This window comes from Larimichthys crocea, chromosome XIII, assembly GCF_000972845.2.
Source record: "Larimichthys crocea isolate SSNF chromosome XIII, L_crocea_2.0, whole genome shotgun sequence".
Classification (NCBI taxonomy): Eukaryota; Metazoa; Chordata; class Actinopteri; family Sciaenidae; genus Larimichthys; species Larimichthys crocea.
In genome coordinates this window covers 39425392-39446341 of record NC_040023.1, presented here as the reverse complement: position 1 = coordinate 39446341, position 20950 = coordinate 39425392, and the positions used below count along the sequence as shown (strand labels likewise).

Here is a 20950-nt window from a genome sequence, read left to right as displayed (position 1 = left end):
CAGAAATAAGTCTGACATTTATGTTCAGATATTTCTTCCTCTCAATATAATAATAACAGACCTTTCTAAATATCACATTGGACTTTTATCAGTTGTTGCAGGGCTGAAACAAAATCCTCACAGAAGCTCTGTTAATCTTCAGTGAAAGATTAGCCCGGCATACCATTCTGCGAGGCTGCATACCTCCCCTGACAAGCTCCACCAATCAAATGGGTATGATTTCAGCTTTGGTTAGGATTGCCAGCATGGTGAAGAAGGTTGGGTTTGTACGCAGCCTGACAGGTTTTAATCGATCCAACAGGCATTAGCAGCAGGAAAAGCACAGGTGGACGCCTCTGTTATTTACAAAATCATTCCAGGGAGCCGGCATGCACAACACCAGAGCACACCTGAATATAAATCAGTTATGTTATTAGTTACTCCTGTCTTACACTAGTCAGCAGGTCTGCTGTGAGAAACGTATTGAGAGCATTATTTACTGAGAAGCACAGCTCTAACCAAAGAGGAGAAACTCTGTAGCCATGGCAGCATTAACCTGTTCCACACCTTTTGTCCAAAGTACACCCACACAGGTGTTTTCACTTACTTTGGCTGTGTATGAACTGAGCTTGACTGACATCTGCCTCACTTTCCTGTCAGCATTGAAGAACCTGCTAAGAATGAGACAGCTTCTGGGAGAATTTCTTCTTAAAGGCTGTTTTCATAGCAGGCGTGTTGACTAGGAAAAGCACAGGTGTTACTAATAACACGACTAATGTTTCCATTCTATTCAGGTGTCGCACTAAGTCATGACAGTGAGCCAGCTTGAGCAATACCAGGACCCTGAAACTGAAGCCGCAATAGATTGCAGCCATCATTCATTTAATGTGTCAAAATGTCTGCTGGGGAAAAGATCGATTTCCTCAGAGTGAACTTGTGACCCTGAGGATCTGAGGCAAGTGCATGCTTTGCAGCCATGTTTGTAGTCTTTGGATGTCCTTGCCTGCTGTATATGTCCTACAGTGTTCTCAGGGATGGAAGAATTACTCATATCCTTTAAGTAAACATTGCAATACGGCGGTTTCCAACACGAGGAAAACTCTTTTCACCTCAATGTATTTGTCAGATAAATGCATTTAAAGGTGCGGTGTGTAAGATTTGGTGGTATCTGGTGGTGAAATTTCCAATTACATTGAACTCAAAAGTCCCAAACTTCTAACAAAACACAGTTAGCCAGTACTAGATTCTTCTTCTTCCTCTAAGTCACATATGTTGTCTTCTTTTTCTACTATTTATTTTCCCGCTACATCACCAACGCGGTCTGTAGAGCTAAAAGTTACACATTGAACCTTTAAGGTATCAAAAAACAAAAGCAATCATTATGCAGAATTGCAGTGGAGAGTAACTAAGTACTACTTGTACTTAAGTCTCTCTCTTTAACGCAGCCACTGCAGATGGCTGCCCACCATTGAGCAAGTTTTCCTTGCCATCGTTGCCAAGTGCTTGCTCATGATGGGAACTGTTTGGGTCACGGTAAATATGGAAAGTGTCATGAGATAAGTTTTTTAATGATTTGGTGATATATAAATAAAATTGAACTGAATTGAGTTTGAGTTACTTGTATTTAACTATACATTTTATGCCACTTTGTATTTCTGCTCTACTACATTATAGAGGGAAATATTGTACTTTTTACTCCAACTATAGCTACTTATCAGTAGACAGTTTTAGTTACTTTTAGATTAGATTACAATTTTTCATACTCTTCCTGTGCAGTGAAACACATGCATATGCAAATATGATGATTTCAATGGTGATCCTGAAGGATGAAGTGCTCCTTAATGAGTTGAGAAAATGAAAAGTAAATATTGTGTATAAGTGATCATCCCCTTGTTGTAACACATCAGGTTTGGTTGCATAAGATCGCCCTCTAGCTGTGGGTGTTGAGAACGACTGTAAAGATATTATTTTCTGGATGTGTAACTCACACTCTGGTCTGTCTGCAGCCCTGGCCACTAAAGCTGCAATAACAGTGGTTGAAGAAATATTTAGATCTTTTATTTAATCAAAAGTAGTATGTAAACATGTAAAAAAAAATAAAAAAAATAATTACAAATAAAAATCCTGCAATCAAGTACAGATGTGTGTAGATGTATGTTTTTAATATAAATCAACACGTTTAAAAAATGTTCAAGACATTAGTTATATAGTTATATTAGTTCTTATTTAGAAAACAATACATTATTTACTGTCAGATTACGGCAATGGCAGATAATAAATACGATTTAAAGACATAAATTACTTATAATATTATAAGGGTCAGCTGTCAGACTGTTTAACACCAGCGTGATTTTTTATTTATGAGTAATCGTATCTTATCTTATCTTGACAGTTATAGCTAGTCGTCATATAAAACATGATACATTTTTAAAACATGATGTATTTAAATGCTGTAAAAAATGAACAAAAATCTCCTGTTCCAAGTTCCAGTGTAAATGTTTAAACATGTTTAAAGATTTTTTTCTTCATAATTCTGCTGCCCCAATCTGATTTTTGCAGATTAAGCTGCCCAACACTGTAAAGAAGGCCCTGTTACGTTATATTTTACAACACAAATGCTCAAGGACAGTAATCCTATAATATACATATAACACTATGGAAGTGTCACAATGAGTACATTTTTCTGACACTCACTTTGTTTATATAGATGTATTGATATTTGTATTTCAATAAAGGAGTACTTCTTCCACCACTGTTGATACATAAACAGTTGACATAATGCAGGAGTGACACAGGAGTCAGTCAAAGTCGTTTTGGGTGTGTGTGTCTGCAGGTTGAAGCCTTAACGTGACAGTGTTGCACATCTCTAACGCACACAAACTCTTGGATCCTGGATGTGGCGTTCACATATACTGAGTGTTTCCTTCGTTTAGTCAGTCCCGCGGGTTCGTGTCAGGTCACGTCCTGGTGCTGGTGTACCCGTGACCGGCACGGTGAACGCGGTCATTAAGGATACTCTTTGTCGTTATATCCCCACCACCAAATCCGTGCAAGACCCCACAATCAAAACAAATCGACCACGCGTGCTTTTCCCGCAGCAATTACGTCACGTAAGCCCTCCCCCTTCCCCGCAAGTAAACAGAAAACACGGAGGAAAACGTCCATGACAGTCGCCATACGTGTGTTTGGTGCGGTGGATGTGCTGCGAGTGATGAAGGCGGACGCTAACGTGTCGTCTCCCGTGTGTTTGTAGCTAAACTCGGGGGATTTTTTTTGGAGGGCCAGCTGACTCGCGCTGGAGGAGCGATGAAGGGAGAGGCGGAAGTGAAGTCACTTGACAGACCGTCCATGTTATTATTGTTATTTTGGTAGCCCTGTGATGAGACAGGCTGGGGAGCCGTTGGTCTCCGAGACAACGACCGTTAACGGTTACCGCCACAGGACGCTCCGGACCGACACCACCATCAACACCACCACCACCACCACCACCGCCACCACCTCACTGACCCGGAGACAGGAGCCTCGCTGACGGCTGGGTCAGGAGGGGGGAGCAGGAGCAGGAGGAGGAGGAGGAGGAGGGTGTGAGGACCCAGCTCCAGCTCGGCTCCTACACTCCGGCCGACCAAAAATAAAACGGCGACAAAAACAATAACGGCAGTCGTCAAACGGCTCGACTGGTGTGTGTGCGGTGTGTGAGCAGGGACGTGCCGCCGCAGACATGAACGGTATCACCAAGGGCCGGTTCGAGGTATGACAGAGGGAGTGGAGCACCAGCGGTTAAACTGTTTGTTTCTAGTAGACGTGGGAGTCGTGGGCTTGTATAAGCAAAGTGTATGTGTGTGTGTGTGTGTGTGTGTGTGGTCGACCGTGCTCCTAATTTTACATGCAGTCGGGAGCTGAGGCGTTTTGTTGGTCAAGGGTAATCCGAAATCCTGTTATTGTCCTGCCGCACCAGTAGACAGCGACAACATGGAGCTCAGGACTGCGGGACAGGAGGGCTGTGGCTGAGGATAGTCAATATATCAGGGCCGAGGCTGGCTGGCACTGTCGCCTGAGGTTACAGGCTTTCAGGAGAGGGGCGGGGAGAGAGAGAGAGAGAGAGAGAGAGAGGGAGAGAGAGAGAGAAGGGGGGAGACTGGGGCTGCAGATGGAGAGTAATGTTGTAAATACAAGCAGTGTAGCAGCATTCAATTAGTCATCACTCGGGTTTGGCACTGCAAAAAACCTGTGAGACCTACTGTGATACCTGTGAATGACAGGTGCCACAGGTTTGGATGGCTTTCCGGGTGTCACTGGCACCCTACAAGATGGGTTTGAGCTCAAGAATCAGTAATAATATCGAGTGCTATGAATGATTATGTCACACCCATAAAGCTTTTCCATATATCCAATGTAAATATCGTAGGAAAAGTGGTAAACACACACGCATGGAGCTGAGTTGCAGTTACTTGAGTAAACATAACAATGTCTTAAGGTAAAGTACAAAAGTAGAAGCAGGAAAATGTGCTGCAAATATCAAAAGTAAATCGATAATGCAGGGAGAATGATACCTATCATATGGGTGTTATTAGCAGGTTTTACTGCTTTATCATAATTTACATATGATAATCTGCTACAGCTGTCAAATAACTGCAGTGGAGTAAAGAGTATAATGTGGCATATTTTTGCCAAGTACATGTACGTCAAAACTCGTCCTTGAGTAAACATGCATGTGAATTTAGTTGCCAGAACCTTCATGCTGAGGCTGATGCTATAATAATTACCACGTTTTGCTTTGGGACCTTTTTCAGAAATCGTTTACGCTCCCGACCAACTGGTCCTGTAAGCTGTGAGCATTATCCATCAGAAATATCATTAACACATTGTTGACATTCTTCAGGGTTTGACTTGATGGTACTTGATTTTCTCCGTCAAGGTGTTCAGCCGCTGTGATCTTGTCAGTCGTATGAACATACAGTATGTGTCTGCATGTGAGTGAATGAGAGCAGAAGGTGGTAGTGGCGCTGAGGTGTGTTGCCATATCAGTGGATTTCTCAACAGACCTGTAAGCTTCTTAGAAGCAGATGAAAACCAGCATATGTTGGGAAAACAAGCTGGTGTGTGTCAGTGAGAGACTGAAGAGTAGGGGGGTAACAGAGTAGGATTTGGTTGACTAAGAGCCCAAAACTTGATGATGATGTTTTATAATGAACACCTGGCACAAGCCCCTTGTAGTTGTTGCATTACAGACCAGATATCAAACACATATTATAACTCAGATCCAATTTCCTCATAGCTGCTTTAATGTGGCAAACAACTATAAAACCTGAGCTGTGCACGTTCAGGAGCCAGATTTGCATATACGCCCTGTCGTACACTGTCTAGGAATAGGAGTATGACTGCAGAGAGGAACTCCCTGCTTGGGAATGCTGCTCTGCTGGCACAGGGAACGAGGGCACCAGAACACTGAGGTTATGACTTTAATGAAGCATGCGTACCAGAGATGGCTTTCGACCTTGCTGTTATAATGCCATGCCTGGCAGTAATAGCTGAGATTCCACTCCTAATACTGTCCTCATGCCATTCCACCTGGCAACTTCTTCCATGGGGTTTGTTTTATGCAGCACTTAGGGAGGGAGGAGGATAGACTGCATTAAGGCTGCATGCAAACATCTTCTTCTTTTTCCTAGATTAGTTTATAATAAATAGTAAAAAATGTCCATCACAATTTCCAATAGCTCAAGGAAACATTGTCAGATTGCTTGGTTTGGATGATGAGCTGCCCAAAATTTAAAAATATATAAAATTTAGTAATTATATTAGCAACAGAAATGTAATAGTCAGGTTTTTTGACAAATGGTTAATAGTTAAAGTCAACAATTTCATGGCTCTAGCTTCTAGTAAACTGAATATATTTGGGTTGAACAAAACAAGATATTTGGTGACATCGCTTTGGGTCCGCTCTATTAAATTAGTCATAGTTTTATCAAGTTTTATGCACCAATTGGTTTATGGAAAAATTAATCAGCAAATGAATCAACATGACATCATGCGTTAGCAGCAGCCCTAAATGATACAAAAGAGAAAGAATAGCAACAGGCTTGAACCAGAAAATATTTGGTATTTTACCTTATTATTAAACTGTTGATGATTAATTGTTTCAGTGGTAATCTGAATCATCTGAATTTTAAGTACTTTCAATGTCTCACAAGTCTGAACAGAGCCGGACTTAATGCGATTACACAGTTTTGTTTGTAATTTATGTTCTCTGCCAGTGTCTAGGTTTTGTCTAGATTGTGTAACTATGTGTCTGTTAAAGGAGAGGTCAAAGGTGAGCGATGTGTTAAAAAGGTGGTTTGGAATTAAGTTTAAATTTAATCCTAAATCCTAAAACACCTCTGCCTTAAAGAGTGAGTTAATATACTTTATAACCTCATCTGTTGACAGATCAACTTCTCTATATACAGGTCAGTTCACTTTCAGTTTACTCAATTCACACAGTGCTAAAAATGACCAAAACCAAAAGTCACATGATGATGATGAACACTTTATTCTGAGCTTTCCATAGGAGTAGGTGGACCCAACCCTCATGGGTAGATTATGAAAACGTGTTATTCAATACAGTGCTATGTGGGAACCATTGATGGAAAAGGTTGCTAACTATATCCTGGAGCTATTTTAAGATAACCAATAGGTTTGGATGTTAAAATTCAAACCAGCTTAGTTAATCTTTTGCTGGACCATGACTGGACAAATGCCGTTTCCTTTGTCTGTCTGATCCTTGCAAACGGTCTTTACTTCCCCACCTCCCTGCTTCTCACTTCTCTCCTCTCACTCTGTTTTCAATAATGACATTTGTACAGTTTTTCCTGTAGCCCTTGACCGTAGCTCCATTTCTTTGTTTGCCCCTGTCTCTTACTTCCTCCTGCACTCCCTTCCTCCCATCTTCCCTCGCCTTTTATTGCTTTCTCTTTCGAGGAGCTTGCATCTGTCATCTAGCTAGCCGGGACCACGACGGTTTAAGCATCAACCTTTGCTTCCCCTCTTGTGCCTTTCCTTACTCCCCTTTGTGTTTTCCCATTTCTGTGTTTGAGTTTGCGTGTGACACAGCGGGGAGTCCCCCTCATTAGACACAGTTTCGGAATCGTTGAGGATACAAGTGTATCACTGGCAGGATGCGTGTCTACAGAGGCACTGCAAATGTGGGTGTTTGCCGTAATTTAAATTCATGGCTGAATACAGCCCACCTGATCTAGAATGTTCTTCGCACACAGAGGTCTGACTTGAATCACCTGCGAGCATGTACGTTTGTGAGTGTGTGTGTGTGTGTGTGTGTGTATGTGTCCCACTCAGCAGATGGCCAGACATCCAGCGAGTACACTAATTGAGATAAGCGTGCCAACAAGCTGACCAGGCTAACAGAATTATAAGCTTGTACGGAGTGGACGTGAAAAGCCAAGTCTAGTTCTGATTTGTTTATTAGCATAGTTTAACTGTGAAAATAGTGCAAGGACCTATTTTTACTGAAGGGTAGGTCCACATTTATTTCAAGCTTGTCATAAACCAACACTTAAATGCTCAGATGTGCATTAAAAGTGGTATTGATCGATGAAATGGTTCCCTTTGTCCATACTGACTGGCTAAATACTATTTCTATGCAAAAAAATCTCATATTTGCAGCATTAGCTAGTCAAATTAAATGGGTATCTTCCAGAGTTATAGGCTTTTTAGTACGTTTTGGTCTCTTTGTGTTTCCACAAAAAGAGAAAAGTTTATATTAAAAAGCTGCTAAAAACTAAAATTTGATTTAAGTAACCAAAGCCTTATATTGCTTTGGCTTTAGCTGAACTTTGGTAGAATTGTTTAAACCCGAAGAGTACTGTGGATGTCATCTTTCCTCCCTTACACTGAAATTACTATACAAGGTGATCTTTTTGTGGCCAGTATGGGCAGAATAAACCATTAAAGGGACCAATAACGCACATATGGGAATGTGAGGATTGTGTTAAATGTGAACTTACCCTTTAAACACACCTCATGTGAACAAAAACAAAACAGTATTTTTCCAGAGTCTGATTAAGATCTGTATTTTCTGTGGTGTTCTTCTGATGCTCTACTGATGCTTTCTATGTTTTTATCTGTGTCTGTCTTGTTTCCGTCTCATTTCTATTGACACACACCACACACACACACACACTCATTGTTATTGTTTATCTTGTGTCTCGGCAGGTGTTCTCAAACAGCGATGAAGCTCCCATTAACAAGAAGCTCCCCAAAGAGCTTCATCTTAGGTAAGATTAATAATACAAAGCCTCCACCCTCCACACACACACAAAATACAACATACCCAAGGGCTTAGGTCAGGGTTACTCATTAGCTGAAGAAGCCTTGAACAGTTATGTGTAGGAGTGTGTGTGTGTTTTTGTCAGTTGGTTTTGTCTTGTAGCTGTCTGTGTATGTTTTGTATGATGTATGTTAGTCACCAGTCTGACCTACAGACCAATATTTGGCCCCACGTAACCTATAAATCTGACATCAAACACGCACACACACACACACGCCCATCCTCCAAACTGATTTATATGTGGTTTTTTGTTGGGTGTGAGTGCACATGTATGCTTTGAAAAGGATGCACCTGCATGCAGCTCTGCAGACACATGATGTGGACTGGTTATTTCTGCATTTGCGTATGTTCGTGTGTGTGTGTGTGTGTGTGTGTGTGTGTGTGTGTGTGTGAAATGCTCCTGGGCCTATGCAAACTGTATGTCTGTGTATGTGTGCTATAAATAGTTTGTCTTAGCTGGTGGGGAATTCTGCAGTGCTGTGCTCTTCTGCTGATTCCAGCTGTGCTCCACCGAGACTACCAGTACACCCATTACCACCAGCGCTACTTTCACTGACAGACAGAAAAACATGTACTCACTCATGCACTCGCTAGCCACAACACATGACCTACTGTCACATGGGTCATGTTGAGACATTTACACAACGTCAGCTGTGAGGAAGACTCATTCTTCTGACAGTAAATCTTGTTTTTTAAACCGTGGAAAGTGGATTGACTGGAGCCTTTTTTGTTTGTATTTATAATCTTGTTATGTCCCGTCACCATGGTACACAAAGATGATTGTTGTCCCGGGTGTATTCGTATAGCAAAAATTATTTCAAAAGTAGCATATATAAACTAATTCATACCGTGTTTATAAATAAACATTATCTAGAGTAACCTCACAAGTGGTTGTAATAACACTTTAACCTCGGGCGTGATCATGCAAAAGACTATTTAAATTATTTTCATTATTGATTAATCTGCAGATTATTTTCTCACTTATTCAGTGAATCATTTTGTCAATAAAATGACTGAAAATAGTGAGAAGTGGCCACTAGCACATAGCCAAAGGTAAAGTATTCACATTGCTTGTTTTATTTGACCAAAGGTTGAAAACCCAAAGAAATAGACAAAATATGACAAAGCTACATTTCCTTCAAACAGGACCTAAATTAATCATAGATCATCAAAATAGCAGCTGATTCATTTTCCGCAGATCAACAAATCAGCTGATTTTTGGTTGAACTGTTCACACCTGTGAAGAGGAGGATCTATTGGCGGAAAAGTTATATAACATGAATATGTTTACATTAGTGTATAATCACCTGAAAGTAAGAATAGATGTGGTTGAGGGATCACTGAGTCCACCATGTTGTCCTGCAGTGTCTCTACAGTAGTCCAGAAGTCACAACCAAAATACTTCAGACTCCGGATTGGGCCTTTTGCACTTTTTTCTCAGCCATCGTAGGTTCCCCTTTAAGCTAGGAAGTGGAGGGTGAGGCAAGGGGTATCGAAGTTGGTTGCTCTCTGCAGCCTCACTGCTACATGTTACTAAATCCTTCACACTGGACCTTTTAAGGGAACCACTGGAGTAGATCATCCATGTGGTGTTGTCAAGCATTGTATGTTGCTGTAGGAATATCTGTCAATTTGACTGATTAGTATTCTCATTAGCTGTTTTTAACTGTTTATGTTTAATGTGTCATTGTGAGCAAGCCTAAGTACCTGACTTGTTTTTGTGCGCATCTGCCTTTCAGCTGGTGCATTGTAAACAGCTGTTATCTAGGCCAGCGCAGCATGGATATATAAAGTGTAAAATCTGTGCCGTGATATAGTGGAACCTTGTCTGACAGATAAGCCTTTGATAAAGTTTGTGAGTGGTTCATGGTCTTCTTACCCAGAAGCACTGACTCAGCATCCATCCCTGCCACCACCACCCAAATTCATGTCTAACCCGAGTTACTATAGCAACCGATCCTAGACTCACGGTGAAGGCTCGACTCTCTCTTATTAAGCCATGCTTGAAGGGCCTGGTGTACATTTTGTCAACACATGGGACTATGCTCCATTAAAATCCCATTATGTACCATGTCAGAAAAAAATGGGCATACCCAGGTGCGATTTGACGGAGCAATCAAAGCTAACAAATCAAAGCTGCATAGGGGCTTTCTTGTGTGAAGTGAAATACATACTCCTGATGTTGTATATCTGAATTTGGCTCTATTATGTCACCTCGCCATTGTTGAAACAGAAAAAGAAAAAGTCTGTATCAAACACTCAAAACCAGACTCACTAAATCATATTGACCGATTACTTCCCTGTGACTATGATTAACAAGATTTTTTCTGTGGTTGGTAAAAGGCCTTTCTCCTGTACATAATGGAAAGTCAGATTGTGTTTGATTGAAACAGACAGCCAATCAATGATCAGCGTCACAGCCATTAACCAGTTATTAGCAAAGGGAGATCGATGGGTTCATCTCTGGTGGCTTGCAGTCACTCCAAGGACTCTGTGTGTATGTGTGTGTGTGTGTGTGTGTGTGTGTGTGTGTGTTCAATGGGTCCAAGTGCACTAGTGTGAGTGTCTTTGCATTGTTTTGTCAATTGTGTGCATGCACTTCCTGACACAAGACTCCGGTATAGATTCTGCGGACATGTCCCAACATGCTCCAGCCCAGCACACATCAAACACACACAGCCTTTGTCTGTGTCTATATGAAGAAAACAATGGCCAGCTCCTGTTTCCTAGGGTTAAAAGGACATTCAGACCCCAGCTGCCCTCAAAGCTTTGGCACCATGACAATTCTCTGAATACCTCAAATTTTCTATAGATTGGCCCTTAAAGTGAGCAGTAACAGGTCATTTAACGACGAGATATATATATACACGTTAGGTTTCATGTACGTATATGTGTCCTTCTGTATATGTATGTACAGTATTTCTGTCTGTCTGTGGCCTTGCCTGTCTGAGTGCCAGAGATTACTCATTGGCAGATTAATGGATTGAGCTGACCCAGTAGCCGGCTGCATGCAGCCCTTTGTGGCTGCCCGAACGGCCCACAGCTCAAACACTGCCTGTCTGTGGGGCTACCGACCTAACACAGGGGATTGTTCTGTCTTCTACACACCTAAAAAAACATATTAAATTACACAGAAAGGGTCAATTAAATAAAAGTTCAGTTCATAATCTGAGCTCTTTATTTGATCAACGATCTGACACAAACTCATTCTGTCTTTTTGTCTCTCTGTAGAATATTCTCCTATCTAGATGTGGTTACACTCTGTAGGTGTGCCCAAGTATCCAAGGTAAGCACTTCCCCCTCTACACATCTCCAAACCACCCACTGTGGACAAACACACTCATGTTAAGAGAATAGATTGATGTAACTCTAAACTATGGTATGGTTCATTTAAAACCGCTTTACCATTATTAAATCCTCTGTAAATGTCTATAACATAGTGCCATCTGCTGGTTATGTGTAAGTGGACCACTGCAGCTGAAAGCCATTTATGAATGAGCTAACTGTTAATGCAGATCTGTGGTGGCACAAACGTGTTATTTCCCTCTATCTGTGATGAATCACAAAGTTTAGGTTTTATCTTTGTCTCTAATATATGTTGTTGTTGTTGTTTTTAATTTTAGGCTCATTTATCTCTTGTCCTCTGAGCTCCATGCAGGTGTTCTGTGTGCCTAAATTTCCAACAATTTTTATGGTTTATGAGCCAGTTATTTTCCTGATTAATCAAGCGGTTATTTTGACTATAAAGTATCAGACAGCAGTGATAAAAATGCTCATTATAATTTCATAGAGCCCAAGGTGACATCTTCAACAAATATTGTCAGTTTACAGTGATAAAAGCCGAGAAAAGAAACAAATCTTTACACTACAGAAGTGCAGCTAGTTCACTGCTCAGAAAATGTGTATAGTTTACATGCACCCAGTACAGTAGAGGTAGAGGTTATCTCATGACATTCATTGATTTCTCTTGCATACTATGATAACAGACTCCACATTCACCTTTCCCCCCCAACCTGTCTCTGTGCACAACCTTTGTGTCACCCTCTCAGGCGTGGAACGTCCTGGCCTTAGATGGCAGTAACTGGCAGAAGATTGACTTGTTCAACTTCCAGACAGACATAGAGGTGAGAGGGCGTGTTTATGAGAGAGAGAAAGGGAGAAGAGTGAAGGGGTGGAATGGCGAGTATTTATGTGCAAGTGTTGTGCCTATATGTGCTGCATGTGTATGCTTGTTGAGTAGCATTATCCAGCCCAAGGCTTAGTGCTGGGTCAGTAGGCTTTGGTGCCGACTGTGACGTCACAGCTGATCCTCTGTCCATCTCTTTGTCCATCTCTCTCTTTCTCTCTCTCTCTCTCTCTCTCTCTCTCTCTCTCTCTCTCAGGGCCGGGTGGTGGAGAACATTTCGAAGCGTTGTGGAGGCTTCCTGAGGCAGCTGAGCCTCAGGGGCTGCCTGAGCGTGGGAGATGCCTCCATGAAGTGAGATTGTGTCTCTGTACTCTGATATAAACACTGTGGTTCTGCAGTGACTTTTACCAAAAGTCTTGTTGGTTTGATCACTTGCTAAAGTAATTACGGTCACATGTAATTATGTTTAAAGTTTGTGCCTCTTTAGTCCCAGGGGACAGGCTAGAAGGCTCTTTTTTTTTTTTGATACTGTTAAATCTGACTTTACTGAATAAGCACGTAAGCAAGAAGAAAAGAAGAATGAAGCTGTTTATTTACATGGTTTCACTTTAGGACTTTTATCACATATATAACCGATTTAAAGAAGTACAAACTGCTCTTTTGAGAGTAAAACATAACACACAGTGGCAGCACAGCCTCCCGAGGGCCTGTAGATGACTCTGTTAATTGGCTCCTGAGCAGCTCCCAGCATCTGACTTCTTATTCATTCAATAAAGCGACTCTCGTGTAATTTCCTTTCTCCCTCTTTACTGTTCGACTGTTTCTCAGGACATTTGCTCAGAACTGCAGAAACATCGAAGTGCTGAACCTGAACGGCTGCACCAAGATCACAGACAGCACCTGTCTCAGCCTCAGCAAGTTTTGCTCCAAACTCAAACAGCTAGATCTGACCTCCTGTGTGTCCATCAGCAACCATTCCCTAAAGGCCCTCAGGTAGCACCTGCACATTTAGCATTGACCTGGCTGTTTAAACCCAATCCAAACTGAACTGAAACTAAAACGATCTAAATATATATATACATGTGATGTTCATAACACATATCTCCACTTGGTTCACATGTCGTGTGTCATGTGTGTGCATGCTCAGCGATGGCTGCAGAATGCTGGAGATGTTGAACCTGTCGTGGTGTGACCAGATCACACGTGATGGCATTGAGGCTCTGGCTAGAGGCTGCAATGGTTTACGAGCACTGTTCCTCAGAGGCTGCACACAGGTACAGTGTACGCGCACACACACACACACACACACACACACACACACACACACACACACACACACACATACATGGCAGGGTAAGAGTTTTTTTGCTCTCAGTTGACATCTTAAACCGTCTTTACTGTTCAAAAGTTTGGAATCATAATTATATTGTTAGTTATAATGATATTGATGTCTTTTTTATTTCCTACAATAATGGCTGTTTGAATGTAGATAAAAACTGTATAATCAGGGTAAGTATATTATTTACATTTGAAATAGTTTTGGCCCCAAAAGACCCATAATTAAATGATTAAATCTTCCATTTAGTTGATGTCCCCACAGTGTTGCGTGACACGAGAGAATACTGTTAACCGTTCTGCCCTTTTTCAGCCTTCGATTTTGAATTTGTTTTCCAGTCCAAAAGAACATAAGTGACCGCAGATCATTATTAAACAACCTGTTTGTTTAGACTCTCTGCAGTCTGCTCTGGTTAGGTTTAAACTGTGATTTGTCAGCTCATATATAACCCTAGACTAACGTTCTATTTCTATTTTGTTTTAAGAATAGCTTTGCTAAAACAACACGCTTGTTACAGGTGTTATTGTGCACTTGACATTGACAAGAACCTGTTCTCATTTAGATCTGCACAGATTTTGATGCTAAGCTTCTAATTTAACAGTTAAACACATCTCAGCTATCTGACTGTTCTGATTCAAGCTTTTGTAGCAGGCAATTCTAAACTTTTGAACGGTAGTGTATATTTTAAAACAAAATACAATTCTAATTAAATACTTATGTAGTCCAACTATGAAAAAGAGTTTAAAAAATCATAAAATACAATAACTAAGCGTCATCTTTTTACAAACTGTTTTACCACAAAATACCAATATTTCTTAAAAGGGCTAGATTGGTTAAAACATTTTACATGTTTTAGTTTTTATCTTCTGTATCAAGAGGTTGTGTTACCTGCTGCCAGAGGACACTGTTCAGTACAGTTTACTGTAAACAGGGTCCTCTAGTGGTGAAGACAGCTCACAGTATGCTTCAGCTAAGGAAAGGCAATAAAACTACAGAAAACTCAAAACAAAACAAAAAAAACTATAAATTCCCCTTATATTAAAAAAAACAAACATGATATACCCCGCAAGCCACACTTTTTTCCCATTGCTGAAAAATGACTTACTGAAGAAAGACGTGCCTTTTCCCAGTACATTTTCCATCCCATGGAATTTTGTTTTAATCTCATTGGTCCAGTTTTTGTTGATGTAGTGGTTTGTGTCGGGCTGGCATTTTCTTTTTCTGCTGCTTTCGTAGAGCCAGTATTTCTTTTAGGCTGTGCTCTATTGTTGTTTTTTAACCGAAGTCTAGTCTATTTTTCTTGCCTGGAAAAATACAACGAACCATGGTATTCATACACATCTTTTGTAGTCCACAGGGGATAAAAGTCACAATATATTAGTTTAACTAATCGGAAAAAAAGGACGAACTTGAGATAAAGCTTCTCCCTTTAAAGGTCCAAGTCATTAACTCACAAGCTACTGTTGATTATTACAGATACACACATATACACAGTCACATACATAAATAATTGATCTGTTTGATTAACAATACTGTGCATTCTTTATTTTAACCTAGCTGGATGATGGAGCATTGAAACACCTTCAGAAACACTGCCCAGAACTCACCACCATCAATATGCAGTCTTGCACAGTAAGGCAAACATTTGGTCATGGGATGTTGGGAGGAAGATAATAATGCATGAGGGATGTGTCTGTGTGTCTCTGTTTTTTCTAATTTTTCTTGTGTGTCTGTTGCCTTCAGCAAATAACAGATGAAGGCCTGGTCAGTCTATGCAGAGGATGCCACAAGCTACAGATCCTTTGTGTGTCTGGCTGCAGTAACATCACCGATGCCTCCCTTACTGCAATGGGACTCAACTGTCCCCGACTCAAGTGAGAAAAACACACATATGAGCACACAAGGACAGCTTGCTACAGTATCCACAAAATCTCCTTCTCAGGCAGTTTTTGTTGGTGGTTTTGCAAGTAATTTAAGCTGAACCTGAAAATTCCACAAATCCACAGAAAGGCTCCCTTCTGTCCTTCCACATTCAGTAGGACTAAAAGCTTGAAAATAAACGATTGCTCAGACAAGGTTAAGATTTGACAAAGGTGTGTATCTGTGTGTTCTCAGGATCCTTGAAGCTGCACGATGCTCCCATGTTACAGACGCTGGGTTCACTGTGCTGGCCAGGGTGAATTTCAGTTTGTTCTTTTTCTCCCGTTTTCTCTTCTTTTTGTTGGATCATCCCTCCATTTCATCTCAGTAACCCATCGTTAACTTGAATGGTTTCTGTTTTTATTCACAGAATTGTCATGAGCTTGAAAAAATGGACTTAGAAGAATGTATTTTGGTAAGACAAGTTGTTGTTTCCTTATTTATTGCCAAAACATTGTGCTTGTGCTTTTTATTTATGCCGAATCTGGAATAATTTTTTTCGCTTTGATCTGTGTGTCTGGGTAAAGATTAGATTGTAGAAAAAAGGCGGTTGTGTCTGGGTATGTTTCCTGCCAAAAGGGAGAGAGCGCAGTCCAGTGACCTCAGTATTTTAATTGATTGTGACAGAGAGCATGAACCGAGATGGAAAAAATAAACACATGAAAAAAAGTTTTAGCTGGATATAAAACTAGATACAAACATGCAAAAACAGTGAATTAAGACTCCCCAACTGTCTTAATACATAGAGAACAATATGTTGATCTAGTTTTCCTCTCCACAGGTGACCGATAACACCCTGGTTCAGCTCTCTATCCACTGCCCTCGCCTGCAAGCACTGGTAAACCTTTACACCTGCAGTTCTAATTTTGTGCCACTTTCAACGGACGTGAGAAGGTCTAATCCATCGATCTTTGTGTCCCCAACCCTGTCTGCTGTGCCTTGGACAGTCCCTATCCCACTGCGAGCTGATCACAGATGATGGCATCAGAGCTCTGAGCAGCAGTACTTGCGGCCAAGAGCGCCTCACAGTGGTGGAGCTGGACAACTGCCCCCTCATCACTGATGTGACCCTCGAGCACCTTAAGAGCTGCCATCGCCTGGAACGCATTGAGCTCTACGACTGTCAGCAAGTCACCAGGGCGGGCATCAAACGCATCCGGGTCAGTGGAAGTCACAGAGAAACAAAGGCTGTTTTTGATCACATTGAATCTGCTCATGTTGGGGAGTGAATCAGTTCTCTGCTCACATATCTCTCCATTATTTTGTTTATACTTACATTAAATAGATAGTTTAACAGTTTAATTTTCACTTATTCTCTTTCTTGCTGACAGTGGGATGAGGAGATCGATACCACTCGTCTGCATATCAGTTAAATACAGGCAAGGCTATGGCCAGCAGCTGTTTTTCTCAACATATAGTCAAGAAAAAGGGGGCAACTGAGTCTGGCTCTATCTCAAAAACAGTTTTACTGGGGGTTATGTAAAGTAACCAACCAGCAGTGACTCCAGGAAATTACTGTATCAAATCTTTGTGCTAAGCCAAGTGAATCGACTGCTGGCTGTAGCCTTATATTTAATGGACACATCCTCGTCAGAGTGGCATTGATCTTCTCATCCAGCTCTTGACAAGTACACGAGTAAGTGTATTTCCCAAAATGTCAAAGAACGGTTGACTGAACGCAGCAGAGAATACCGATTTTATGCCTTTTTTTCTGTGTTTTTTTTTTTTTATACCCTTTGTATTAACACACATCTTCCCTACACAGGCCCACCTTCCAGAGATTAAGGTCCATGCCTACTTTGCCCCAGTGACACCCCCTCCTTCTGTACATGGAGGTGGCCAGCGTCTGTGCCGCTGCTGCATCATCCTCTGACAGTGGAGGGCCAGGGGGGGCCACCTCTGTCTACAGGTCCTGCTGCTCTGATATGGGCTGAAATGGGTTGGGATGTTGTTGTTGGTGGTGGTGGTGGTGGTGGGGCTGGGGTAGGTATAGGGGAGAGGAGGGGCTGGACCCACTCACTGCTCCTGATCACTGATCAATACATAGACTGATCGCCACTGATCCCTGATCAGTTGAACCCGCCCCTCCTCTCTCCTCTTGCCCGCCAATCAGCATTGGAGCAGCCCCGGGTTTGGGTGTGGAGGGATGGGTGGAAAGAACATGGATGGATGGACTTTTTCTCTCTGTCTCATTCTCTCTTTCTCACTGTAAAGACAAAAACAGGTTCTCCATTCTGCTCCTCACACCCCTGACTCCCCACCTGCGGGCGTAGAGGACTGCATCTGGACAGCTGGAGAACTACAATGCATTATGTTCAAACTTTTAAAAAAAAAAGTCGATACTGTCATCTTGGAGACAACAGTTCGCTCTCTGTGGAGTATCATCTCAACCAATCACATGACACCTCTATGTGACCATCCTGTGATTCATTCTGCTTTGACCAATAAACACGCAGCATGGAGGCAGCGCTGGGTTGTGGGAAATGCAGATCTTCTGGATATAAACAGTGAAGCTTTGGCACAGCCAGCTCAATTCTCTAGTGTGGAAGAGTCGAGGAAATAAACAGGAAGTACCGAATGGAAAGCGTGACATATTTGTGCATCAGAGAAACTTTTGTTGAGATTTCAATTCTGTTCATACAGAGAATGTTTTGCAATGGAAAATAAGAATTACACTTATGGCAACTCAATCAAAATTGGGTTAGGCCAACAGAAAATTTGTTTTCTTTACTTTTTTCAGTGCTTATTGTAATTGTCCATGCCTGTCTATCCAGAGAGGGAGATACTGTATGTTTGTCTTTCTTTTTGTAAAGAAGAAACTGTTGCTGTTTGACAAAAAAAGGACCTCCGCATCTAAAAGCATTATGTTGACTCTGTATGCTACTGGGATGAGTGGTCTCTCCTGTGCACTGCGTGGTTATGTTGGCTCGTAGGCCCTGATCCAATCCTGTCAGTAGCCCTGTGCACTAGCTCCTACTTGACCATTTGTTTACATCCTGGATTAGGTTAGCGCCACAGAAAAACTTGTTTACGCCAGTAGGTCTCCAGTCTCCCTACAAGTTTAACTGGACTGTTTTGAACTGGACTGTGAAGTTCATTATCCAAATTTATTGCTGTTTGTATTTGGATATCAATCAGGGCTAATGTTGGTGCAACTTTGCTTCAAAACGAAATGGAAATTTGCTTAAAGCTGAGCTAATAGATATGAGAACGTGGGCAAAGGCACCTCAACGTTTTGACAATCAAATGGCTTTATGTATTTGAAAGTTAATTTAGTGTAGTTTTGTGTAATTGGCAATTTATGGATGATGTAGAATATATTAAATTATCTATATTCAGTATACTTTACTCACTTAAAGCCCCAAGCAGCACAGGAGGAATTATTTAGAATAAGACCCAGGTCTGATGAGACCTGCCAATCTACTTAATTGGTCAGCACTGAACAATTCCCACTCATCTAATCCTACAAAACACGTGTTGTGACAGCAGGAATGTCAAATGCAGTGACTGGAAAGCCTCAGAGCCAACAGTTTATTTTACTCTATACAGACACTCCTTCAGAACAACAGGATCTTGCCATGCCAAGTAACACCTGTATTGAGCATGTACCACCACTACGCAAAGCACTGAGAAAAAAACAAAACAACAAAACAGAAGCAGCTCACAATATTGCGCTAAACAAGAGACTGACGAGTGCTGTGTAGTGCCAAGTGCTCAAAGGCTGGGGAGATTCGCAGAAGGACGGATAGGACTGAAAGAAGGAGAGCAGGCAGAAAAGATGAAGATGGACTCGGATACATAGCTGACTTGACTGGCTGTGATACTAATGCCCTCTCTTTGACAGCTGTTTTAACAGTTTTATGTTTCAGAAAATAAAGAAATAAATGAAAAAAATAAACAAATGAATAAATAAAAGTGACTAATAGTAAATGTGCTTTGTCTCTCTGGTGTGAGATTTTGTCTCCTTAGTATGAATGAGTGCTTTATACTATAGATTATTATAGATTATGTATATAATTTATAATGTAGAGAACATTCATACATATTTTTCATATTCCATTTTAGTATATTTTGTATTATATTATTATAAGATACTATTCTTTATGTGTGTTATAGTGCTCTTAATGCTGAGCTGACCGCTTCCTCTTGTCCAACACATTTCATTGCATTGCTGACCCTGTGTTAATCTGCATATAACAAATAACCCTGAAACATAAAGACTAGTGATGTGTTGTTGTGAATGAGCTGGTTCAAAGAGCCAGCTCCAGTACATGAGCCATTGAGTGAAAAAGAAGCAGCATTTCTATGCTTTTTTTAAAATAGTTTTTATAGATGTTTCTACCTGCTTTGTGTAGCAGCGTGGTTCTACAAGCAAGTTAGTGCATTCATTGGGCGGTTTCAGAGAGTTACAACAGTCTGTAAATGCAATGAAAACATTACATATTAGAAAATGTCATTTTTACTTTTGAATACTTCAGTACAAAGGGTGTACTGAATATATTAAAGGTGTATGTGTACACATACAAATCACAAGTCAAAACTGTGCTAAATTTGGCTGAATTATGAAAGGTATAAGTAGTAACATGAAAAGCTGTTTGGGAGCCGAAAGAGCCGAGTCAAATGATCTGACTCCCTAAAAAGAACCGAACATCCCATCACTAACACATTTCATTGCATTGCTGACAGTGTTAACCTGTATATGACAAATATAAACATGAAGACTAGTGATGTGTCGGTCTTGAACGAGCTGGTTCAAAGAGCCAGATCCAGAACGTGAGCCGTTGAGTGAAAAAGAAGCAGCATTTCTATGCTTTTTGTAGTTTTTATAGGTGTTCCTACCTGCTTTGTGTAGCAGCGTGGTTCTACAAGCAAGTTAGTGCATTCATTGGGCGGTTCCAGAGAGTTACAATGGTCTGTAAACACAATGAAAACATTACATATTAGAAAATGTCATTTTTACTTTTGAATACTTCAGTACAAAGGGTGTACTGAATATATTAAAGGTATATGTGTACACATACAAATCACAAGTCAAAACTGTACTAAATTTGGCTGAATTATGTTACTATAAGTAGTAACATGAAGAGCTCTATGGGAGTCGAAAGAGCCGAGTCAAATGATCTGACTCCCTAAAAAGAACCGAACATCCCATCACTAACACATTTCATTGCATTGCTGACAGTGTTCACCTGTATATGACAAATAACCCTGAGACATGAAGACTTGAAACTTAACAAACTGCGGCACACTTATAGAGACCACACCG

The 20950-nt window shown here is 41.0% G+C and overlaps 1 protein-coding gene across 2 annotated transcripts; it reads left to right on the top strand.

Moving 5' to 3' along the window:
* The first annotated feature begins 2974 nt into the window (after positions 1–2974).
* Positions 2975–19618, top strand: fbxl2 (F-box and leucine-rich repeat protein 2). Of its 2 annotated transcripts, XM_019264352.2 has the most exons (15): positions 2975–3727; positions 8188–8249; positions 11534–11588; positions 12352–12426; positions 12685–12779; positions 13257–13421; positions 13576–13702; positions 15322–15396; positions 15508–15638; positions 15880–15940; positions 16055–16099; positions 16466–16522; positions 16632–16844; positions 17450–17593; positions 17899–19618. In XM_019264352.2, the coding sequence occupies exons 1-14, from the start codon at positions 3698–3700 to the stop codon at positions 17555–17557; spliced, it is 1299 nt and encodes a 432-aa protein (XP_019119897.1). In that variant the 5' UTR covers positions 2975–3697; the 3' UTR covers positions 17558–17593; positions 17899–19618. The 2 variants fall into 2 exon arrangements, with proteins under 2 accessions (XP_019119897.1, XP_010733131.1); XM_010734829.3 differs by having other exon boundaries at positions 2976–3727; positions 17450–19618.
* Positions 19619–20950: the final 1332 nt, after the last annotated feature.